At 35.1% G+C, this 27,065-nt stretch overlaps 1 protein-coding gene across 3 annotated transcripts in view; it reads right to left on the bottom strand.

The window, feature by feature from the left end:
• Nucleotides 1-27,065, bottom strand: part of LOC140437409 (cholesterol transporter ABCA5-like) — a 150,315-nt gene that overhangs the window by 65,318 nt on the left and 57,932 nt on the right. For 2 of the 3 annotated variants that reach the window (XM_072526920.1, XM_072526923.1), the window contains exons 2-4: nucleotides 21,646-21,785; nucleotides 6,094-6,267; nucleotides 5,687-5,865 (exon numbers count right to left, since the gene is read on the bottom strand). In XM_072526920.1, the coding sequence (XP_072383021.1) occupies nucleotides 5,687-5,865; nucleotides 6,094-6,267; nucleotides 21,646-21,785 (493 nt within the window). Of the gene's footprint in view, nucleotides 1-5,686; nucleotides 5,866-6,093; nucleotides 6,268-21,645; nucleotides 21,786-21,935; nucleotides 22,156-27,065 lie in introns of those variants that run through there. The other variant, XM_072526924.1, reaches the window with a different exon arrangement.

Genomic DNA, 27,065 nt, shown 5'->3' with positions numbered 1-27,065 from the left:
TATCGACAAGGAGACCAAAATGTACCTTTTAGTTTTAAACATGGTTTATGTTTCAGGACACTAACAGAGTTAAGGGTGAGAATTAACAGCAGATAGGTACATTAGATATATCCACCAAAACCACGTGGGTCCCTTTGCTCCATACATTAGAGAACATTTTATACTAATGCAGGATAATATCAAATTTAGACCAAACCAAAGAAATCATAAAAATAGGGGCGGCCAAAAGCAGTCCACTGATGATAATACTTTTTTAAAACGAAAATAATTAAATAGTAATGATTCACATAATTCTGTGAACTCTAATATTCCAAACAATAATAATTATTCAGTACGTGATAATACTTAAATGCGTTTCATTTATCATGTATACTTCTTTTTTTTCATCTTAATCTAAAAAAATGTCAGAAAATATTATTTATTGTATGAACTGCCGCCCTTTTGCAGGTACAGTAATAAAGCAGTTTCGAGAATACTTTTTAATTCAAAGCGGCTGGCGGCTTTCGGACTTCAGTTATTTGAGATTTCATACGTAGATACTTTACAAGAATTTAGGCAAGTGGTTCTAAAGTTTCTGTTATAATATTGTTCCTATGGTTATGTTTATAGATGGGATATTATGTCTTATGTTCAGTCTTAGTTGAGAATTCGATGAATTTAGACACCCTTTTGATAAAAGATTTTGTTTGTAAAATATAGTAGTGTACTCGTTTCTTTTGCACAGTAGGTACTGTATTTCGAAGTAACGTCGAGATCAGAGCAATTTTATTCGTATACGCGTTACGGCTACATATTATTTGGAGAAACATTATTTGGATAACTTATCTACAGTGTTTTTGGATTTATTTTGTTAAATTCGCCCGGCTTCGTTTCTAAGTGATAATTTCAAAATGTCCGAAAGAAAAAGAAAACGACTTTCAGGTTTTTAATATAGAAAAATAAAAGAGGCAAAAACTGAGGAGAAAAAAAACTTAGCGGTGCACTGGAATCATTTTTGATGAAAAACATACATGAAAATATAGAAGACTCGGATATAAATTTAGGACCTTCAACTTCAAGCGAAGTCCAAATCATAGAAAAAAGTACCAAACAATTGAATATTCCTGCGAATAGAGACGGATGATTTGATGACAATAATAGCGATAGTGCCAGTGCTTATGCTGAAACGCCTGAACCTGAAACCACCAACCAAGACGGAACAATTAATGTTCCAGTTAATCTGGATTGAAGTGTAGGAAGCTCCAGCATATACTTGGTTTCTGATGATCCCGGAAAATGGCCTGAAAATATGAATCCAAGTGAAGTTTAATTTGTTGTTGAAAATTTTCCTCAGCAAATTACAAAAATTAACTTCCCCAGAGATACAAATAATGGGAAATTTTCAGAAACTTATTATTATCACAGATTACCTAACCAAGACCAAATTCATCGCCCGTGGTTACTTAACTCATTATCACTAAATAGTATTTTTTGTGCACCTTGTAAATTGTTTTGTTGTGATGAAAGCAGCCGACAATTACTTAGTGGAATTAATGGAGTAAGTGACTGGCAACATTTAGCTATTATTTTAAAAAGACATGAATCCGGTGCAGCGCATATAAAATATTCTCAAAAACTGTTTAAACTATCTACAACATTAAAAAAGGATTAACAGTTGACTCTGCTCTTCAAAAATTATATGAAATGGAGAAAAAACATTGGGGCGCATGTAGAACAAATAACAATTGTAGTAAGATGTGTTTCTGCTTTCTGCAATGTTATCTATAGAATATGAAGTGTGTGCGACATTGGACATTAAAGATATTGTCAAAAAGTTTTCCGAGACGAAAGCCCGAAAAGTGCGTTTTTAGTTTTTTTATGTGTTTATGTTTCTATTCACGGTTTATTTTAATTAAATGGACGTTTAAAGGATATTAGGATATACATATTTCGGACGTTGGATCATGGTTATTAAATTAGGATAATGGACGTTTAAATTAGGATATTAGGATGGGATATTAGGATATTAGAATATACATTAGGATAATATATATGGACGTTGGATCATAGAGTCTAAATGTTCAAGTAAGTATTTATCTATTTACAAATTATTATTGTTACATTATGCATCTTCTGCACATTTTTTTAAATAATAGTATGTATGTCTAAAGTGTTGGAAGGGGGGCGGCAAATATTAAGTTGCACACGGGCGGCCAATACCTTAGCGGCGGCCCTGGAGCGAGGACTGGGGATGCTTGATTGTTACGTGTTCTCTTGTTTACGGCTTGGAAACGTGAACACTAAGACTAGTGTATATAAATATGATGGCTGCCTTTGAATTTTGGTGTCACAGAAGAATCCTACGAATACCATGGATTCAAATAATGTCAAACGTAGAACTAACTAGAAGGATTGCAAATGAAGCGGAAATAATATTAACTATCCAAAGACGAAATCTGAAGTACTTAGGACATGAGGAGAGGGCAAAAATACTCATTATTACTACTACTATTTAGCCCTATGTAAGGCTAAATTCGAGGAAAACGAAATGCGAAAAGACGTAACTTTCCACATTTCAAACGCAACCATGATGATTTCCAATCTTCGATACAAGGTGGAACTTGAAGAAGAAGAAGAAGCAAGATAATACGCGCCCACTGTGTAAGAAATTTTTTATTACACGTGGATATACATGCAATGAATTGTCTAGCGTGTTCCCCAGACCTAAACCCGATAGAGCACGTGTGGGTCATGTTAGGCACAAGACTTTCTGTTATTCAAAATAGAGAGGAAGTAAGAATTGCTTTAATTGGGGAATGGGAGAGACTGACTCAACAACTGATCTATAGCCTGATCATAAATATGAGAAGACGAATGACTGCAGTTGTATGGGCTTTTTAAGTGCAAAATGTACAATAGTGTATTTTATAGAAAAAAATAATTGTCTCGTATATCTGCTCCTTTAAATTTGCCGGTATATGTATATGAGCAGATCAGTCGCTTCTCTTTATAGCTGACCTACAGTTTAACGTCGATTCCAAATGAATAAGCTGTACTATGCAAATTACTACTCCGCAATCACATCATTCGGAACTACAGGAAGATACACTCACATATTAGCCATCGTGGTTATAAGCAATGCTAGCTTATGCGTAGGTATTTTCAAATAATGCTTAGCTAAGCTGTACGTACCAAAATCTAGGAGCAATACTAGATAAAGGGCTTACATGGAATGCACACCTGGAAAGAATATCCAACAAAACAAAGTTTTCCCTTTTGACATGTCGAAGGATATGTAGGAAATCATTGGGTATGAACCCAAACATATGTACTGGCTGTACATGACTATAGTCACACCTATAATTACGTATAGAGCACCGTAAGATGAATAACATTTGAATATATAATAATAACGGATTTATTACGGATGTCGCCGCTTCTCCGCCCCCAATTTCCATCTTTTTCTGTCATATGCAGTTGCCTCTTCTAAGTCTCTTGCCGCCATTGCTTCATCAATATCGTTGCGCCAACTTCTCCGTGGTCGTCCTCTCTTTCTTCTTTCAGGAGGGATCCATTCCAGTACTCTCCTAGGCCATCTGTACTCTGGCATTCTTTTAACATGTCCGAACCAGATTAATTGTTTTCTTTCTATGTCATCATTGATATTTCTCTCCATTTTCATTTCGTTTCTTATTTGTTCGTTTCTAACTCTCTCCAGTTTCGCTGCGCTATTTCCCTTCTTGTTGAAAATGACTCCCAAATATTTGCAGGATTGCACGCCTTTGATTTTGTCGTCTTCCAAGACTAGGTCACATATTTCATCTGTTCCCACTGAGAGATATTCACATTTTGTCATATTCATGTTTAGACCTGCCACCACATATTCTTCTTGCAGTTTTCTTACCATATAGCTAAGATCGTAGCTGTCTTCGGCAATTACTACCTGGCCATCCGCAAAGAAAAGTGTATATAGCTTGTTTTCTTCCACCGTTATTCCCATGTTTCTACATTTTTTTACCCATTTCACTAAGGATCTGTCCAAATAGATTTTAAATAAGGTGGGTGACAGACAGCAGCCTTGTCTTAGTCCTTTTGTTGTTTGAAAAGGAGAGGTGATTTCTTGTCCCATTTTAATTCTTGCAAAATTTTGTTCGTAATATTTTTGAGTGGCGTTAATAAGAATTGGGTTTATTTTCAAGTTACCCATTTCTATCCATAGTTGGGAGATCGGTACACTGTCATATGCTTTTTCCAAATCTATTAAAGCTATATGAGTTTCTCTATTTCTCTGCACTCGTTTTTCCATTGCAATTTTTAATGTGAAGATATTATCCATAGTGGAGCGTCCGGCCCTAAATCCCGCTTGTTCTTCGGGTTGTTTGTCTTTGATATCATTTTCTATCAGGTTTCGTAGTACTTTTGAGTATAGTCGGCCTATAGTAGCAATCACTGCGATCCCTCTATAGTTTTTAGGATCTATCTTTGTGCCTTTCTTGTGTATTGGAGAGATATACGATTGTCTCCATTCTTCTGGAACTTCTCTGTTTAGCATCTTTCGAATAATTTGCGGATCATCTCAAACAGTTTTGATGATCCATACCTAATCAACTCTGGATGTATTCCGCCTGGGCCTGGAGATTTTTTTAATTTCATTCCCTTAACTGCTTCATTCACTTGTTCTATTGATATTTCGATTCTTCCTTCTACTTCCACTTGTTCATTTGTCTGTTTAAACCTTTCTCTTCTCTCTGTTAATAAGTTCTCAAAATGCTCTACCCATGTGTTCTCTGGTATTCTATTTATTATGACTTGGTTTTTGTCGTTGTTCTCATCGTTTTTATTTTTTGAACATTTGAATAACATTTTGAAAAATGACAGAGATCAGTCACCAGTGGGAAGACAGACAAGTTGCCGATGAAACCAAGAAACTTGATCAAGTGAGTCCAATATGAAATAGTGAAATGAAATTTCAAATAAACCTGTGTTTTACCCAAAATTGCTCATCTTGAATACCCCTACTCACCATAATACTCTACAAACTCTATTGAAGCACATATGAAGCACAAACAATTAGTTTTTAAAATTCCGTCTTCTTGGATACATTTCTCGTGCCGTGCGATCGTTTGTAATGTAAAACATTAAATTCTGTATTTTTTATTCATATTTCAAATGCCTTATATTTATTGCCACAACTTAAAATTGAAATTTTATATCATAGGTTATAAATATTGATCTCTAAAAACGGAAATTCTACTACGACTGTTCAATGAAAGTGATCAATTTTATTGATCTCGCGAGAATCGTAAAAAATGGCAAAAATCGCGCTCCGTTTATTTAGTTACCTTTAAAAAAACTGAGTTTATTCTCGGCAAAATACAAAAACTGCATACGAAAGCTACAATCTTTACCTTTAAAACGCATTTTGATTTTTGTCAACATTGATTTCGCGAGCGTAAGAGACATTTTTTATTTGAAACATTTTTTTCTACGACGTACAGGTTTTTACCCCCTACGAGGGGGGTTTTAGGGGGAAGCCCGGGGGTAAAAGTGGTAAACTTTTTTTTTGTCCCAAAACTACTATTCTCGGCAAAATTTAGCTTGTGCATATGATTTTAGGGGTCAAATCTCTGATGACTGGACTAAGTCTATTAATAATTTTTCTAATGATTGTTTATAATCTGCTAATAGAACTAGTTGAAAAACTTACTTAAGTGGACCATCCAATGGATCTTGATTATCAAATAGGACTGCTATTGGAATGTACTTTGGTCTATGCCAATATTCAGACATAAGATCTTTTTCACTAGCATATAGGACCCAGTTTATTTTTGAAAGATTCATGTAACTGATAGAGCTCCAAACGTTGTCTATTTGTTCTAAAAAGTACTGTAAAAAGAAAGAAGAAATATTTTGTTAAAACCATTACAACTTTGAAATACATATAACTAAATACCTGTTCACAAAAAGAAGCAAAAGTCTGTTATTTTATTTCTACCTCTTTCGGTATGTATTAAAATATTGTATTTTGCTGTTTATTTTGGCAAGTATTAAATTTTATAGCATATTGAGTATGAGAAACCATTGTTTCTATAAAAAAATATATCTATTACTTACCACTACTTCTGATGTATTCGGTACTACAGCTATGGTATGAGATTCTACTTTTCCAAAATGGTGTAAAAGTTCTTCTTCTCCACGAGGGGTATCGATTGCTGGTAGATTGGGATTTGGCATTGTAATTTTGATGACGATTAATATAGCCAAAGAGTATAAAGGTAAAAGTACTTCCTGAAATCAGAAAAAATTATATCAGATATTGTCTGATAAATTAATAAGAAGAGGTTTTCGTTTTAATGTTTCTGGACTGAATATAGAAAATAGTTATTGTTTCTCTCATGGTCAATCGTACGTAGTATGTGGACGTATAGGCAAACCATCCAATTTGTTCATTCTCGAGCCTGGCAACACAACGAAAAATATAGTATATCACAAAGTCTTTCAATGAAAATAATCAACACGAGTGCAGCCCATACAGCAAATGTTTACTTTGTTGTCAAGTGACTTTTTTGAGATTTTATTGAACTTATTTAATTTGATCTTAGCTAATATATATATATATATATATATATATATATATATATATATATATATATATATATATATATATATATATATATTTATATTTATATACATATATACAACAAGTTGTATTAACTTAATTGCCAGTCGATTTCGTTTCAACATCGAATCAGTTTCAACATCGTTTCTTAAGACCTGAAAATTCCTTTCGACATTTACAATGGGGAACCAAACATAAACTAGCCAAGCCATCTTAGCTCCCTAGTCTCTATTATTTCCAAAATTGTTTCTGTTTCTCTTATTCGGTTTTTAGCATTATTTTCTTGTATAATTTTGAACGGTATTTAAATTTTCATTAAGTACAGTTATATTAAAAAAAAAGGGTACAAGTATTAGACAGAGAAGTTAACGTCATCCTATTTGTGTAAAACCGGCTGGGATTTTTGGAGGTTATCAAATGTCATAAGTGATCAAAAATGCAACTCATAGACGTCAAAGACGTTTAATTTGATAGAAGGTTTAACGTTACGTACAATAAAAAATTAATATGCCTCGTCATTTAAGTGAGATTGAAAAGGCTCAAATAATTGCGAAAATGGAAGAAGGATGGTCAATTCAAAACGATGGGTCCAACAACAATCATTAAAAAGAAAAGTTGGTTCAGGGCGTTCCAAAGTATCCACTCCTCAACAAGATGCAGCTTTAGTTCAATTCTTAAGAGATAATCCATTTGCGACGTCGAAGGATTCAAGGATTCATACGGGATTTCCTGGTGCCCAACCTACTGTAAGCAGAAGGATCAATGAATCTGAATTAAAAAACCGACCAGCTGCTAAAAAACCAGTAGTAACTGTTGAACATCGGCAAGCAAGAGTAATATTTGCACTAAACTATATTTACCGCAACCCACAATTTTGGAACAACGTCATTTTTACTGATGAAAAGACTTTTCAGTCGACCTATAACGGTCAAATCCGTGTTTATCGTCCAGCCGATACCAGGTTTGAAGAACGATATATTCACTCTCATAATAAATCTGGACGTTTTCCTGTAAATGTATGGGGTTGGATTAGTATACATGGACCTGGTGTTTGTTGGCGATTAGAGGGAAGATTTACTGCCGACAATTACATTAACGTTTTGGAACACGTAATGCTCCCTTCTATTGAGCAATTGTATCCTAATAATACTTTTATATATCAACAAGATAATTGTTCAGTCCACACTGCCCATGCCGTAAGGAATTGGTTTCAAACGCAAAACCTGGAAGTATTGCCATGGCCTGCGCACAGTCCAGATATAAATCCAATTGAAAACATTTGGGGCATAATTGTTAAAAAAATATATACTTAAAAGAAATTTTATGCCACAAAATTCAGATCAATTGTGGGATACAATCTTAGAGTGCTGGGAAGATCTTGATCCAAATATGATATCTAATATAATTCAAAGTATGCCAAATAGACTAAATAAAGTTATAGAAGCATACGGTTCTATCACCAAATACTAAATTCTATTTGTAACAGTCATTAAAATTATTCTTTATATAATTGTTGAATAAATGGTTTCGTCTAATTAATGCTCAACGCCAATGATTTATATTTTTAATAACCTGTGACATTTGATAACCTCCAAAAATCCCAGCCGGTTTTACACAAATAGGATGACGTTAACTTCTCTTTCTAATACTTGTACCTTTTTTTTAATATAACTGTACTAATTGATTCCACCATGCCTTTGACCTCACATATAGTGTACAGTATATAGATATCATTGGTATTACAGAAACCCCAGATAATTTAGAAACCCCAAATTTTTAATGCTGAGAAATGGGAAATATAAAACATATGGTATTGGGTTGTCAAAATATAAATATATATTATATGGGTTGTAAAAATATAAATTATTTTGTCAGTCATTTCACGTTTGTACTATGAGCGTGCGGGTAGGTAGGGTTAAAGATGAGTGTTTCAAACAGTGTTGTTGCCGAGAACGTGGATAAAGACGCTTGAATAGTAAAGTTAAATAAGAAAATTACTAAATTAAATAAAGATAAGTGTTCAGATCAGAAATAAACAGATCCACAAAGAAAACAAGGAAAGTCCCTGTAGCTGACTGTATAACATCCCAAAAAATTTATTTAAAAATCGTTTATAAAAGATATGTAATTAAATTAGTTAATATTTTATATAATACGAGGCGGGTTTTTTAAGTAAGTACCGTTTTGGAATTAAAAAAGACGTGCAAAGATATGGCAATAATTTTATTTTTACATGAAAGCCTGTATCTTAATCTACTTTTCTTCATAATTTCCGTGAATATTGAGGCACTTGTCATAACGTGGTACCAGTTTTTGAATACCCTCCTGATAAGATTCTGCCGCCTGACTTGTTCACCACTGCATCACAAATGTTTTGACTTCGTTATCGTCTTGAAGACGCTGACCGCCCAGGTGTTTCTTCAAGTGCTGGAACAAATGGTAGTCGCTGGGCGCCAGATCAGGGCTGTATGGAGGATGATCTAGAATTTCCCATTTAAATGATTTGATGAGATCTTTGGTCTGATTAGCCACATGTGGACGGGCATTGTCATGCAGCAAAACGATACCCTTACTCAACTTGCCACGTCTTTTGTTCTGGATTGCACGACGCAGATTTTTCAATGTCTCACAATAAGACGCTGCATTGATTGTCTCATTACGAGGCAGAAACTCCACTAGCAATACTCCTTTTCTGTCCCAAAAAACTGTGCACATGATTTTCCGGGCAGAAATTGTTTGCTTAAACTTCACTCTTTTGGGTGATGATGAATGTCGCCATTCCATAGATTGTTGTTTCGATTCTGGTGTGACGTAGGCCACCCACGTTTCGTCGGTGGCGAAACAATTTGGTCTAAAAAATCTTCACCTTCACTGTGGTACCGCTCAAGGAAAGTCAATGCACTACCTAAACGTTGGGTTTTGTGCAAATCCGTCAACATTTTTGGAACCCAACGTGAACACTGTTTTCTCTCACCTTTTCGTCCACTTTCTGCACCAAATTTTCATTAACGACCGAAGGACGCCCACTCCGTTCTTCATCATGCACATTTGTGCGGCCATCTTTAAATACTCTCACCCATTTCCTTACCATTCCATCACTCATGTTTTGTCCGTAAACTTCAACGATCTCACGATGAATATTGATCGATTTTACGCCTTTAGCACTAAGAAATCGTATAACAGCCCGTACTTCACAATCAGCGTGATTCACGATTGATGGAGGCATCTTAAACACTGGAGTAAACAAGTATACAATGAAGAATCAGACTGTAATTGCGTCAGTGCGTAGACAAGAGATGTAGGTCACCAGCGCTCATGCGCGGAACGCCGACCGTAGCGCTGCGGCGGCGTAATCGCAAAACGGTACTTACTTAAAAAACATGCCTCGTATATTAATAAAAATTTAATTACATACCTTTTATAAAGGATTTTTAAATAAACCGATGTATTATGAGCAGAATCAGCTAAAGTAGAAAATGCCGTCGCAAACACTACGACGTTGTGTTTCGTTGGACGAAAAACAAAGTAATTAAGCCATATTAGAAGATACAAAAAATATACAATACTACGTTACGACGTTAGACGACGAATTATTCGATGTGATTGGACGTGCTAATCAGGAATGTGGTCGTTGAGATAGAGATATTACAATTAAAACCTGAAAAAAATAATTGGATAAAGCAGATTGTGTTTGAGAAATAAGGACTAATCTTGAATTATAGGCTCATATTGAAAGCTTAAAACTGCACGGTATATATTAAAGCGTAAAGATGCGCGTGTCGTATTTAAGACGCGCAGACGATAAGATGATAAGAAAGAAAGGTGAAAATAGAGAAAGGGCAAAACCAAGAATTAGATGGTGAGACAAAGTAGGATAAGATCTGAAAAATCCTAAACTAAAAACTGGGAAAATTCTGCAAGAGTCCATATACCGAAATTGTCACTACCGAAACAGAATTTCGATATTAACATTTACCAAATTCAATTGAAATCTTTGAAAATATATCCAGGCAATTTGGATTCCGTGGAATTTTTTCTGGATCAGTTATGCCGTTTGGGTTAAATATAGATACACCCCCTACCAAAGTGTCACATCGTTTTATATAACGACCGCAACACATTCCAAATTCCGTTTAGTACAATTGGATTCCCAATCGATCAAGAATGCAATATTTTCGAGTTCAGAGGGCGATAAATTTATTCAGCTAGAAAATGTTGCGAAATAAAATTCCCTAAGTAGATTTTGGTATGTACTATTGATACTCGTATGTATATGAAAAATGGAGAAAATATAGAACGATGTTTGTTTACATTATAGAGCTGCTAAACTGCATTGCATTCAAGGTGGAAAAATGGATATGAAAAATATGTATATGAATGTAGAAAAAAATATTGACAATACAATCCAGGATAATTATGATCTACAGATAAACCGGACTTTTCCAAGTGCAAAAACTTAAATAAGAAATAAGGAATGAAAAATAAATATGTTTTTGTTATGCTCGTAGAAGTTTGTGTATGCATTATAAAGAAGTCTATTTGACACAGAATAATACAAATTCGGATAACAATTCGCATTTTGCTTTTTAGTTCAGTCGGGTTAGACAAAAAAAGACCTAAACTTGCATGACGAGCTGCCCCAAATTTTATTATTCTAACCTTAAGTGGGGGGCTCAATATAGCGTAAATTTAAAATCGCGACTGAATCTCACCGATGCGTTAGTCACCATCTTGAATTTAAAGGAGAACCGTTTTTGCCCAATATCTCCGCCATTTTAAACTTTTCGACAACAACGGTAAAAGCTGAAATTGTTGCCAATACGATTTTCTATAATTTCTTTCTTTACAAATTCTTTATGCGGTCAATATTTTTCGAGTTAAGGGGGAAATAGAGATCAATACGCCTTTACGATGATGCAAATAGACCCGCTCTAGTTTAAAACAAGCTCTCATAGAAAATTGCTACCGCGAAAATCACATCAATAGAAGCATCCACAGACATCAGTCTCCCACTCAATCTCAACCCAAAGGCCCAGTCCCTCATCCTACGAAAGCTTTTCTTCCTAAGATCAAAGGTGTCACTGCAAAATCGATAAACTTTTTAAATCAAGAGGAATAAAGACAATATTTAACCCCCAACAAAAACTTTCATCTCTTGCCCGATCAATCAAACACAACATTTCAAATAAATAACACGAGTTTGCGAAATTCCTTGTGCAGACTGTCCCCGAACTTATATATGCCAAACAAATCGTAGAATCCAAAATAAGATTTATGAACATTCCATTTCTGTTCGCAATTCTGATTCAATTTCAGCTCTAGATCAACAGGATCACAAAATTGATTTTGAAACCGCTCTACCCTCCAATCAAAATGCTGCCGTCAGTAATGTTCGCACCAACCCCTGTGCCAATGCTCGCGCCAACCCCCACGCTAAGCTCCATCTAAACCACGTCATCATTGACGGTATAAATAAACCGTCCGCTGTTTCCAGTAGCAGTAATGCATTGATTAGTAATCAGTGTAGTACTGTCTAGGGGCTCGGGAGACTGAGACTTCGAAAGCCCTGAAGAAGACATTATAGAGGATGTGGAAAGCTCGGCGCTGTGATAATCGACACGGTTCAACTCAGAAGACTGTTGAGTGTAATATTAATTCTTGTAAAAGTATTAAACCTATATTTAGGTTTAATTGTTACAACCGCAAATATCTTTCGGAACATTTTATTAGCCTCTACGGGGAGGAATTTTATTATCTCACTAAATCATATAGTAATCTACTGCTACGTAAGAATGGTCTTTTTTGTGATTTAACATTCCTTAAAGCTTGTCGAGACTATAAAGTAATTTCCAAATTTCTAAAACTCAAACACAATACTGTTTCTTCTTCTATCTCCCAAATTCATAGAAAGACCAATTTTGCGCTTCTCCGTGAAGCTATTCATTTCACTAGACGAAAACTAGATGTCACAAATATCAATATTTACAATATCTGGTCATCTATTCATTCTTTCAATGTGTATCCTGTATTATGGGACAGTTTCGACCGTATCAATATACAGACAGCCCTAAACACTTTCTAATTTAAAATTGAAACGAAGCGCAAATTAGCGCATCTAATTGCCGAACAAATTCCAAAACCTACAACTTTGAAACCCACTACAGTGGTTCACAACTTTTCTGATACCCCTATTTCGACCATTGCCACTTAAGTTTATGCAAAAGGTTTCAATTACTCTGTTACCTCAAGTCACATTCACATTGATACAATCATCTGTCAATCTGAAGAAGCCATCTCCAGTTTACCTTCCGAAGATGCTGAACTAACTAGACGAAACATCGCTAGAGTTCTTAGAAACTCAAAGCCTCCTACTCCGAACATTAGCCAATCCGAGAAAAAAGCCCTAAAGGAACTTCTATCAAATCCAAATTCAGTCATTCTTCCGTCAATAAAGGAAACGCCTCCGTCATCCTAAACACTTCTTCTTACATTAATAAACTCTCAAATCTCATTAATACTCCAGACTACAGATCAATTCCTAATAATCCAACAACCTATCTAGAGAAAACAACAAAAGCCATTATCAATAAAACCTCTCTTCATATTAACATAAAACAATCTCTAATTCCTCGTGAAATGTCTTCCAGAACACCTGGATCTCGATATTCCTCTGCGTCCCATTGTCAGTGCATACAACTGCTCTACACAACCATTGGCCAAAACTCTACAACTTTTCACCGAAAACAGGTCATCCTTCGTCAAAACTTCTTTTCATATTTTCATGTTTCGATATCGTTTCATAAACACTCGAATAGGCAATCAAGTAATACCCGGAATTAATTATCCATCGAAAATAATCGACGTAAGACGCCTCAGCAGATCTAGGTAGCGACCATAGCCTAGTATTATTAAAAAAAAGAATCATCCTGAAATACTTACCACCCAAGAGAGAGGCGCCAACACAAACAAAAATCAAAGTAAGACGACTAAATATTGAATCCACGGAATACTTATACAGGAAAAGAATATCACAGAAGATCGCAAGGAATGAAATATTAGAAAACGATAACATCGAGGAAAGCTGGGAAAAACTCAAAAATAACATGTGTAACGAAGCAACAGAATAACTTGGAGAGAAGAAAGTAAAGAACACTAACATATCAAAAAAGAGAACACCATGGTTTAGAGAGGAAGTGAAGACAAAATGTGAAGAAAAGAAGAAATCCTTTTTACAATAGAGAACACAACAAACACAACAGGCATACAACCACTATAAACGAATCAGAAATGAAACGAATACTTTAATTAGACAAATAAAAAGGGAACACAAGCAGAGCTTCTCAAACCAGATGGAACACGGCTTCTACGGAACACAAAAAGAAATATGGAGGATAATGATCATAATGATCAGAGAACAAAGAAAAGAGATGAATGAACTAATAAAAACGAAACACATTCAGAAGGAAACATTACAGACTACTTTCGATCCCTATTTGCTAAAGGTGACGATAATAAACTACCAACACCAGGAGTGACGACAAACGAAGAAATAAATATTGAGGAGGAAGAGGTAAAGGAAGCATTAAGGAAATTAAAAAATAGAAAATCACCAGGAGAGGACACAATACCGAACGAACTAATAAAGTACGTAGGACCAGACCAGATCTGACTAAGCAAGATAATCCTAAAAAAAAGAACAAAACAGAATTCTTCAAAAGTGGAGATCAAGCATCCTAATACTCTCTTCAAAAAGGAAGACAAATCGGACCCGGAAAATTACAGAGGAATTAATTTATTAAACACAACACTAAAATTAACAACCAAAGTGATAACAGATAAACTGAATGGAGTTATAACACTAGCAGAAGAACAACAAGGTTTTAGGTCAGGAAGATCATGTACCGACGCTATATTTATAATGAGGCAAGTGTAAGAGAAATCATTAGAATACAACAAACGGGCATATCTATGTTTCGTGGACCTTAAGAAGGCATTTGACTAGGTCAAATTAAAAGACGTTATCCACTTACTGTAGGCAAGAGAGATACCTCTAGGAATAATCAAAACGATCGAGAATATCTTCGAAAACAGCACAATAAAAGTAAAAGTAGAAGAACTAACCGACCCAATTGAAACTGGCATTGGGATAAGACAGGGATATTCCCTGACTCATCTATTTTTCAACCTGATTATGGATGAAATAATAAAAAAAGTAAGAACTAAAAAAGGATACCAAATGAGAGAAAAACAACTTAAAATAATCTGCTATGCAGACGACGCAATACTATTCTCTCAAAGTAAAGATGATTTACAACGTATGCTGCACCAATTTGATAGAACAAGTGATGGAGTTTAAATATCTAGGAATCACATTATCTAGTTACGGAAAGCACGAAACCGAAGTGGAAGATCAATTGCATAGAGCAAACAGAGCCGCAGGCTGCCTAAATAAAACAATATGGAGAAATAAAATATCGGGAAAGAAAAGAAAGGCAGAATTGATAAAACAGTCATCAGACCAATAATGACATACGCGGCAGAAAAAAGACCTGACACAGATAGGACAAAAAGGATGTTAGAAACAGCAGAGATAAAAACAGAAAAATTGATGGTAAGACACTATGGGACAGAGCTAGAAGTACAGATATAGGACGTAGATGCAAGCTGGGGAACATCAAGAACTGGGTAAGAAATAGAAGAGTAGAATGGAACGATCATATAAGCCGAATGACAACAAATAGAGTAGTAGAGCCGGCAAAAGACGGTTCCCCAATAGGAAGACGATCAGTAGGAAGACCACGAAAACGATGGAATGACAACTTACTGGAGGCACATTAAAAAACAGACAGAGTCATGTATATATAAAAAGAAGAAGAAGATATCGTCTTACTTTTTACAAACATTCCTATAGACGAAACCTTAAACATTCTGAATACAATATCCAGTAATGTAATTACAGTAACGTAATTAACAATTTTGATACAAAAATGAAAATTTGTGATTAGCAAAGAAGTTTGATCTGTCGGTCAGAAAAATTATAAAGGGAAAAGAAAAAACTCTCGAAGTTGTGAAGTGTGCATAATCTTTAAATTTAACAATCGTTCGTAAACTTCACGGTATTATCGCGGAGATGGAAACACTGTTAAAATTATGGTGTGCTAATTAGATGAATGTGAAAAAATGTCTCCTTTATCTCAAACTTATTGTGCTACCAAGCGAAGCTGATTTTTGAGAGATTGAAAGATGATGCTAGAGAGATCGCTAAAGAGTTTAAAACTAGTCACAGTTGGTTCAGCCGATTCAAAAGTTGCTGTAATTGGATTAGCTCTGCGTTTTGCTATACAGGGAAATTAAAAGTTACGATAGATTGATGAATAAACCAAACCATATTCAATGTAGATAAGACTGGCCTGTTTTGGAAGAAAAATGTCTCTTCACGTGTGATAAAAGAACTTTTATCGCCACGTGAAGAGAAAACCTTTTCAGGTTTTAAAGCCGCCAAAAATTAAGTGACACTGATGGTTGGCGCGAATGCAGCTGGTGATTGTAAGTTAAAACCTCTGTTAGTTTATCGCTCAGAATATCCTGCTAAGAGAATTCAAAAATAACTCTAAATCTGGCTTGGCTGCGATTCGGAAGTCGAAACGTACAGCTTAGTTGACAACTAATCTTTTTGAGGACTGGTTTGGTCATCATTTCACACCTGAAGTCGAACGTTATTCTATCCACTTATCCTAGTCAAACCCACCAAGTCATCCTCCTACAAATTTAACTAGTTTTGACTCATTTGTGAAAGTTTAAATTTTTGCCATCTAATACAACCAGCTTACTTTAACAGATGGATCAGGGATTCATTAAAACATTCACAGCTTCTTATACCAGACTATCATTTGCATACCTGCATGAAGTTAAAAGAAAAAACAACGAGCTCTGTTTTAAAGATTTTCGGAAATAATTCAACGTTTTATATGTAGTGAAAATCTTCTTCTTCTTCCTCTTCATAAGCAATTCTGTTTGTTCATTGGCGGATTAATACCTCTGTGGAAGCTTGCCACTCCATCATTTGCGCGGTAGCCGATACTTCCTCTGCCGATTGGTGACTTATCTCTTGCTATTTTGATGACGCATGTCTTTCCTATTCTGCTTATGTGGTCATTCCATTTTTTTTTTCTATTTTGTGGCCATTCATTTATACACTGTACGTTACATTTTCTTTTAATGTATTCACTTCTCTTTTGATCTCTCAGCGTATTTCCTGTAATTCTTCTCATTACCGTTTCATCTCATCTCATCTCATCTCTACCGTTTCCAGTAGCCTTTGCGTTGTAGTTGTGTCGGGTCTTGTTTCTGAGGCATACGTCATTATTGGTCTTACACTGGCTTTATAAATTCTTGATTTCATTTCAGTGTTAATGTGTCTTTTTCGCCATATAGCGTTATTAAGGCATCCTGCCAGTCTATTTTCTTTTTGTACTTGATCTCCCACTTCTTTGTCCAGCTCTCCATAGCTAGACAGTGTAATTTTCATGTATTTTATTTTCGTTACTTGTTCAATACTGATCCCATCAATTTCTATTTTACATGGTTCTACATGTTTGGTTCTTTGCTGACTACTATTGTTTTAGTTTTCTCAGATGAGATTGTCATATTAAATTCTTTTGCTCTTATGTTAAATCTGTGGACCAGTCTTTGCAGACTATCTTCATCTTGGGCTACCAATATTGCGTCGTCTGCGTAACAGAGTATTTTGATTTCTTTGTTTCCCATTCTGTATCCTCTTTCTTTGTTAACGGTTTTGATGATTTCATCAAAACGTTTAACAAAGGTAGTAAGTAGTAAAAGGTAACCTTCGTGAAAATCATTGGGCAATATTGGAATGAAATTTTACAAAAACCGTTAAATGGAGTTTGGCAAAAAGTATGTCCTTTTTTTTTTCATCACTGGCACTAAGGTGGATTTGACGTTGGAGCCTGATAAAATTTAAAAGTAAATAGTAATGACGTTCAAGAACTGTTGTATTCCTATTCCCAATGGATCCCAATCAGGAGCTGACCATTGTTGAAATCACAGAAATGTATGAGGAAGAACAAGACATTAAAGAGCTTGATGGTTTGGATTCAGTTCAAACTGAGGATCAATTGCCGGTTGGAAACTTAACTGAAGTTTAATTGAAAAGTGATTACAAATTCTAGAATACATAGAATACAACGAAGAGCGCATTTCTTCTACAAAACAAGGAATAAAAAAAAATATTAGCCTGCTGTGAAGAAAGCGGGAGAAAAAAATCTTTGAGTCGTCAAACTACTTTGTTAGATTTTATAAAGCCTTCTACATCAAAGTAACTTCGATTGACGATTTTATATTTGTAAGTATATGAAAGTATGATAGCTTTAACACGCATAAGAAAATAAAGGAAATGACAAATACACTGAGAAAAAAGAAAGATGCCCTTCTGAAAGACGCAAATGGAAAAATCGTTATAGAAATTAAAGAGAAATTAAAAAAATGGAAGACATACATAACAGATCTGTTTGAGGATAATCGACAAGAACCGGAAGAAATCGACAGCGAAACGGGGCCAGAGATCATAATAGAGGAAATCGAACAAGCAATACGAAACGCAAAAAACGGAAAAACTGTAGGTCCAGACGAAATACCTGCGGAACTACTGAAATGTCTAGACGATGAAACTCTACCTGTACTTCTGGACCTATTTAATGAAGTATATAAAACTGGAAAAATCCCACAGGAATGGTTGGTGTCCACCTTTGTAGCAATACCAAAAACAGTATATGCCAAAGATTGTTCAGACTATAGGACAATATCACTAATAAGCCATACCCTCAAAATATTTACCAATACCCTCAAAAGGTGATTCATGGAAGATTATATAGAAAACTAGAAGATGATATGGATGATACTCAGTTTGGGTTCCGCAAGGGAGTGGGAACGAGAGAGGCATTGTTTGCTTTTAATGTCCTCTCTCAAAGATGCTTAGATATGAACCTAGATATTTATTCCTGTTTCATCGACTTCGAGAAGGCATTCGACAGGGTCCGACATGAAAAACTAATAGAAGTACTGAGAAACAAAGATATAGACAGACCAGACTTACGAATCATTATCAATCTGTATTGGAATCAAAAGGCCAATATAAAGATAGAATAACAAAAGTCCGAAAATATAGATATAAAGAGAGGAGTAAGACAGGGCTGTGTTATGTCACCATTACTGTTTAACATGTACAGTGAAGCCATATTCCAGGAAGCGATAGCGGATCTGGGTGATGGAATCTCTGTAAACGGAAGAATTGTAAATAACATAAGATTCGCTGATGACACCGTTATAATGGCAGACACCCTGGAATCGCTACAAGAATTGGTAAATAGAATTAACGATTATTGCATTAGATACGGACTAAAAATAAATAAGAGAAAAACTAAATTTATGATTGTCTCAAAAACGCAACATGGAAATGAAATATTAATGATAGAGCAAACCCAAATAGAAAAAGTAGAGACATATAAATATCTGGGAACCTGGGGTGATGACAAAAATGACCAAAGCAGAGAAATCAAAGTCCGAATTGAAACGGCAAGGCAAGCATTTGTGAAAATGAAGACAATGCTTACCAACAGAGACCTTCAGTTGCATCTCAGATTGAGGGCTCTAAGATGTTACATATTTTCTATCTTACTATACGGAATGGAAGCTTGGACATTGAAGAAACAACACATAAGAAAAATAGAAGCGTTCGGAATGTGGTGTTACAGAAGAATATTAAAAATTCAGTGGGTTCAAAGGATTACCAATGCTGAGGTACTACGACGTCTAAATAAGGAGTTAGAAATTATGAACAGCATAAAAAGAAGAAAACTAGAATATTTGGGTCACATAACCAGAGGAGAAAAATATGAGCTGCTGAGAATTATTATGCAAGGAAGGATCCAAGGAAGAAGAAGCATAGGAAGAAGACACATCTCCTGGCTGAAGAACCTTAGAGAATGGATTAACTGTAGTTCACTACAACTTTTCAGGGCAGCAGCCAACAAAGTGACCATAGCCGTTATGATATCCAACCTCCGATAGGAGATGGAACTTTAAGAAGAAGAAGAAGTATATGAAGATTTTAATAAAAATTTTTGTGTAAATTGATAATTTTGTTTCCGGTAGCAATTAAAAATAATTTATATACATATATTCTTCTTTGTCTCCTTTTGAAGGTTGGCGATCCAAATGGCAACTGTAGCCCTGGCAACTGTAGCCCTGGAAACGGCTGCACGAAAGATTTCTGTGGATGAGCGGTAAAACCAGGTCTTCGCAGGTCTTCCAGCCACGAGTTCTGGAGTCTTCTTACTTATCTTTTGCCCTGAACTTTACTTTCCAATATGATTTGGAGTAATTCACATCTTTCACCTCTCAACACATGACTCAAGTATTGAATTTTTCTCTCTTTGATTATGCTGAGTAATCCTTTTTGTTTACTCATGCGCCGAAGTTCCTCACCATTGGTAACTTTTTGTGTCCATGGAATTCTCAGCATCCGTCTGTATATAAACATTTCAAAGGCATCTATTATTTCTTCCGTTTCAGAGTCCATTGTCCAACTGTCACAGCCATACAGCAAAAAACAGAAAACGTAACATCTGATCATTCGAAATCTGTGCTCTAGACTAAGGTCTGATCTTGTAAAAAATATTTTCATGGTCATGAGTGTTTTGTTTGGGAAAGGCCAAAAGTCGCCAGGTAGCTAGTTATTATATTTAGAAAGTAAGTCACAAAAAACCGTTATCATTTTTAAAGAAATTTGTTTACAAACGATGCTTGGGTTTTTCTGATATCAATTAAGAGGCGGGATATAGAAATTTTCTGATTGGTTAGCGAGTTTGGAATGGAAAAAGAGAGTGAATGTTTTGAAAGTTTGGAGTAAAAAATATTATTATGTGATGGTCATAGGAGAGAAGCAGTGGAAGTTTTGTGTAGTCAATTTAGAAGCAAGTGCCAGTAGTTAAATAATTAGAAGTGATTGGCTGATAGGTGGAACGAGAGATATATCTAAGCTGAGAAGTCGAATACCTCCTGGATTCTATAAAGTCCAAGTGAAAGATTGTTAGTATATAAAAGAGGGGAGGGAATTTTGGAGCTTGTTGAACGAGTACTGGTAAAAGAGGCCTGCTCGTGTTTTTGGAGAAAGAGTTTGCTGGAATGCATACAGGTGGACACTTAGAACGGAGAAGGCTTTGATTGGTAGCCTAACATAATCAACAAGGGGGAGCTGTTCTGGTCGAAAGAAGACATCGTCGTGTGTGAGTTAAAAGGTCAGTCAAAAATTTTTATGACATAATTTTTTTTTGTATGTTTCAAATAAAAGACTCTATACTATCAGAAGAACAAAAATTATCGCTATTTAAGATACCATCAAGTTTATTAAAGTTTTTTTTACTTCAAAGGATAATTATAAATATTGCGTAATAAATTTAAAAGGTTTATTTTTATAATATTCAGAATTGTTTATACAAAAACATATGAACAAAAATTGTAATATTTAAAAATTTTCATATTATTTCTTTTGATAATAAAAGATATTTGTATTTGTATATTTATGTTATTTCTATTTATGTCCTTTCCTTATTTTATCCCGAGAAGGAACAATTAAGAGATACTTGAAGCCACGAGAACATATAAGTATAACTTAAGCTGATTTATTATTTTTATAAAATGGCACCCTGACATTGTTTTTTTTATATGATTTGCGACACTTAGATAATTAATTAAAGTAATTAAATAAATAAAGAGTTGAATAAAAAGAAAGAAAAGGCAGATCATAATAATACATATACGAAATTATACGCGAATTCGATTTACGCGGTTATCTCTCGGTCCCACCTATCGCGTAAGTTCGGGTATTACTGTATTTATATAGAATTTAGTAACGACGGAGACAAAAACCGAACAACATTAACAATTAGTAGCATCGTGGAAAGCTGGTTCCACCAATAATTATCATTAAAGTTATTATTTAAGAAAAGTTCTACTTTAATACTCACCGCTGTTGTTTTTCGTTTTTCTCTCTTTTTCAGCAGTAAATTCCTCTTCAGCATAGCTCTCAGCTGTGACAAATATAACGAATGTTTGAGTTCAGCCATGTTTTTTGGCTGAATGCGGGTTTTTTCAGTTACCTCCTCCCCTGTAATAAAGAGACATCGCGGTTTAGGGAGGAATTAAATGTGTATCAGTTGTACATTGTTTTTTTTATTTATTTAAAACACCTCTTTTTATATAGTAACGACACTCAGAGTTCATAATAATAACAAAAATTGTACAAAAATATACGAACCACTTTTTAATCATGAAATAATTTCTGAAAGCTTTTGTTTTACAACGAAAAACACAATCTTGGATTTTGCTTAAGATTCATTCCTTTCAAAACAACATATTCCATCAATGAACAATATATAACAGAAGATAACATTAACAAGACCACTAAGTTTGTGCACATTTCTAACGATTGTCATCAATGTCCTTTACGAAGTGTCAATCATAACTAAATTTCAATTGCACAAGCTGTACCTTCTCAATATAATATAATGAACAACAACACAATAGTGTGCCGTGGTAAATGGTCTGAATATAACTATGTAAATGTAATAACATTTCGTATTAATCGTATGATATCTATTTATTTGAAGCATGTACCATAACATAAATATTAAAATTAAATTATAAAAAAAGGAAATGGATTAATAATACAGATGGGTAGTAAATAATGCATGCTCGTTTTAGTATGTAACTGGTGTCATATTTTAATTAATTCCTTCTAATGAAGCTATATCTGACCAAACGTATCTTTGAAATTATAAGGAATTAATATAAATAATGTATAATCTTACCTTTGTCAGATACAAACATAAATTGCAAATTTAAAGGAGCATGGTTATGGTTACGCTCTATTAAATGGTCAGATTTTTTTTGCTATTTTTGTTTTGTTTGTATTTGATCAAATTAATTAAAGACAAAGTTAATGCATATTAGCTATTTTTATTACAAGGGAGCAAAGTGTTACCTCCCGAGAATGAAGGTTACCAGTAATCGTTCAAGGGAGGAAAAGGCACTTTACTCCCATGTTATACATATAAGTTTTCCACCTTCCTCAAATAACAAGTCATTTTTTTCGTATATAATATCGTAAGAGAGAAAGTTTTGCCGGCAATATTTTGGAATGGTATGAAAGTTTGTTGCCTGGCAATCTTCGCGAATTAAATTTTGACAGTTAAATCACGAGACGCCAGTCGATTGATTTTGTCAAAATTTCATAAGCGAAAATTGCCAAAAGGCAACAAACTTGAATAAAACCAGAAGAAAATTTTGCCGATAAATAATTTTCTCTCGAATGATATTCGACAAGACTATTTCACGAGACAATTAATGCAACATATCAACGAAACATAATCTTTATTTATTTGTTCTTCTTCTTCTTAAGGTGCCTTCTCCATTACTGAAGGTTGGTTATAACTAAAGCAAATTGCTCTCTATCTTGAGCTGTTCCTAGTATCGAATGTGTGTCCATGCCTGTTCAGTCTCTTACATTCTTCAACCAGAAGCATTTTCTTCTTCCTGGACCTCTTCTTCCTTCCACTTTCCCTTCCATTATAAGTCGTAGGAAGTTGTATTTTTCTCCTCTGTAAATATGTCCTAGATAACTCGTTTTTCTGTTTTTTACAATATTTAGAAGTTCTCTCTCAGTACCCATTCTTCTTAGCACCTCGTTGTTGGTCACGTGCTCTGTCCCAGCATCCTTCAAAAAACCCACATCTCAAAGGCTTCTATTCGCTCCGTGCGTGACCATGGTAGGGGTACCTTGAAACGATGCCAGCGTGCGTAGCGGCGAAATATGACAAAATTGGAATCATGGAATCTTTTTACGCATAAATTTTATCAAAAATGTGTGCAAATACATGTTGCGTATTTAATTGTGCTAATAATAGCAAAAATAGTAAGTGTAGTTTTTATAGGTTCCCAAAGATTGCATATAAATTGGAGAAAAGAAAAAGATGGATCTGTGCTATTAATATGAAAAAGTAAATATCACATAATCTCATTTTTATGCAATTGAAATAGGAAATATTTAAATAATTGACCTTAAATGATATTTTATAAGGCTTCAAGCTAACTGCAGAGTGCCTGATGACTTTAGCTTTTATATCATACCTTTTACTATTACTGTGTTTAATTATATGCTCTTTCACGTGAAAAACTTGATTTGCCTGTACTAGATTTTTCCCTTTCTTTTCCGTTTGGGGTTAAAAAGATATATTTATTTTGTACATAAACTGAAAAAATATTAAAAAGTAAATTATTAATAATTGTCAATTTCGCCTGTATTTAACAATGTCAAACATATGTCATATGTTTAACCAGAAAATTGGTAGGTCCAAAACAGTCAGATGAAGGAGGTAGGTGTCGCGTCAGTCACGCACGGAGCGAATACGCCTCATACTTGTAATTCCGAGAGTCCATGTTTCCACTCCGTATAGCAATATGGAATAAATAAACGTTTTTACAAATTGGTATCGGATATCCAACGATAACGTAGAGTTTATTAGGAATTTTTTCATTCGTTGAAATGCGGACCTAGCATATTCTATACGAGCACGTATTTCAACCTCGTGGTCAAGATCGTTTGTTATCCAGCAACCAAGATACTGGAATCTTTGTACTGGTTCTATATGTTTGTTATAGATACAAATATTAATGTCGACATTTGGTGCACGTGTAACAGCCATTACTTTTGTTTTATTTGTATTTATATTTAGTCCCAAGCTATCTCCCTCTCTGGTTATGAGAGTCAAAAGTCGTTGTAAACCCTCAGCACTGTCCGCAATAATGACGGTGTCGTCTGCGTATCTTAAGTTGTTTACGTATTCTCCGTTGATTTTTATTCCTTCTTCAATATTTTCAAGGGCATTTTGAAAGATCTTTTCGGAATATATATTGAATAATAGTGGAGAAAGTACACAGCCCTGACGAACTCCTCTTTTTATTGGCAATTCTACTGTCAGACGATTGTCTATTTTGATCGACGCCATTTGATCCTAATATAGTTTTTTTAATAACTACAGTGTTATGGTCTATACCATGTTGTGTTAGGGTTTCTATGAGTTCTGTGTGTTTTACTCGATCAAACGCTTTTTCGTAGTCGATAAAACAGAGACACACGTTTTTTCGCTGATCTCGGCATTTTTGTAGTAATATCTGGAGGCCAAATAATGCCTCCCTTGTACCAAGCCCCATACGAAATCCAAATTGATTGTCGCTCAGGTTTCTTTCGCATTCTCTGTATATTCGTTGATGTACAATTTTGAGTAAAATTTTCAGAAAATGGCTCATCAGGCTAATTAATCTGAACTGTGAGCATCTATTTGCTTTATTTTTCTTGGGTATAGGCATAAATGTCGATCTAAGCCAGTCTTCTGGGAAGATTCCAGTGGTATATATTTTGTTAAATAATAGTGTTAACGTCAGAAGATTTTCTTCATTGATAAGCTTTATCATCTCTACGTATATTTCATCTGGACCTAAGGCTTTTCGTGGCTTTGCCGTATTGATTGTTTTTGTAACTTCCTATTTGTTAACAATATTAAATGTACAATTATTATAAGCTATAGTAGTTTGCCCATTCTTTTCTACCAAAACATGATTTTGTGTATTATTGACCTGTAGCACTTGGGAACTTGAAGGTCCAACTTCCAAGGCAAAAACACCTTGCTTGAACAAGGCTGACGCACCTGAAGATCGATGAGAATATTTTGTTATTTTATGTTTTTTGTGTCTATTCCAATTTTTTCAGCTAACATTTTTGTCCACTCAGATACGATGTTGATTCCAAGTGGACAGTTTTTGAAACAAGATCCATCCTTCCAGTTGGGGTGAACGGTAAGAAAGAGTCTGTCTGATAAAATCTTTGGTCCCCTTTTTTCCATTAATTTCAAAAATGATCTAACTGGGCATAAATTTTCGTTTGATGAATTTCTTACCAGCCATTCGCTGCTTGCCAAACTTTTCGAACCGCCTTGATTTGTTTTGGAAAAAATGCTGTTGTATACAATTCTGCCCGTAAATTTTCCCATAACATCAAAATCCTTCTGGAAAAAGTGAATCTCACAGTTTACGGCCTCATTGCCTCTCCAAGCAAGTTCATATGAGCAAAGGTACTTACTTTCCGTGTCCGGAACACCAACAGCTTTAAATTTTGTGTTTCCAATGGTTGGCCACATAGATGGCCCTGTCATTCGCTAAGAATAGGTCTTCATCTCTGTGCATGATAGTAGATGGTGACTATTGTGAACAGCGCCACAGTCGCAGGTATCGTTCTCCTGGTATCCCCATTTCTTCAGGTTACTAGCACAACGTGAAACGCCAGTTCCTATCCTGTTTAGCGCTTTCCATGTGGGATACGGCAAATTGTGTCCAGCGGCCATTTCCTCTGAAGGAGCAAAATGTGTTGTAGCAGACGCTTGCCATAGGTGTATTCAGCGCGTGTTTGGCTCTTCGGGAAGGGATCGTGATTTTTTTCAGAAAGCTTTTCCGAGATCTTAATCTACTTGGCTGAACTTCGTGGTCATACAAGGGGTGTCTTCGATCCGTCTCCTGCTTCTTTCGTTCTATCTCGGACGTGACCTGTCTTCTGACAGCAGGTAGAGCGATTCCAACTATAGGATAGATCTCTTCGATAGGTGTCGGTCTCAGGCAACGAGATATTATACGAACCGTTTCATTTTACGCAACATCGACGTTTTTAGCGTGAGCAGAGTTTTCCCACACTGGTGCTCCAAACTCGGCGGCAAAAAACATAATGTTAAGGCAGAAGTATGTGGTTGTGCTCCCCATTTTGTGTTTGTTAGTTTGCGGATGATATTCTGGCGCTTACTTTTTTCTTGAGTTCTATCCAGACGTACGCCGAGGTATTTTGGCGTCACATTGTGTTCCGGCATCTGACCACGCCATTTCACCTCCAGTGTCCTTCGGGCATGCTTGTTTCTAAGGTGGAAAGCACACAAATGGGTTATTGTAGGATTGGGTTTGAGATGGTTTTCGTCATAGTATAGTGCTAAGTCTTCTAGGGCGTGAAGAAGAGTATCGACGTCTTAGAAGAGAGGAAAAACGTGTCCATCCATCCATCCATCGATGTAAGAAAAGGGAATACGAACAGAACACAACAGAACACTCTCAATGAGATACAAAGTTTATTCGATAAAAATGAAACGAGGAAATACTACAAATCCTTACATAGTAGCCGTCTCGAATTTAAACCACGATTAAAAATAAAGACACTAACGGTGAAATTCTACATGATAAAAATTCAGTTCGTAACTGATGGGTACAAAATTTCAGTGAACATCTAAATATAAACGATATTTAAGGAGGTTACAACATAGACAATCAACAAAATCTAGAACATCTACTATAC

The sequence above is a fragment of the Diabrotica undecimpunctata genome, chromosome 3 (assembly GCF_040954645.1).
Source record: "Diabrotica undecimpunctata isolate CICGRU chromosome 3, icDiaUnde3, whole genome shotgun sequence".
Taxonomy (NCBI): domain Eukaryota; kingdom Metazoa; phylum Arthropoda; class Insecta; order Coleoptera; family Chrysomelidae; genus Diabrotica; species Diabrotica undecimpunctata.
The sequence above is the reverse complement of the archived record's forward strand: the minus strand, read 5'-3'. Positions and strand labels throughout refer to the sequence as shown.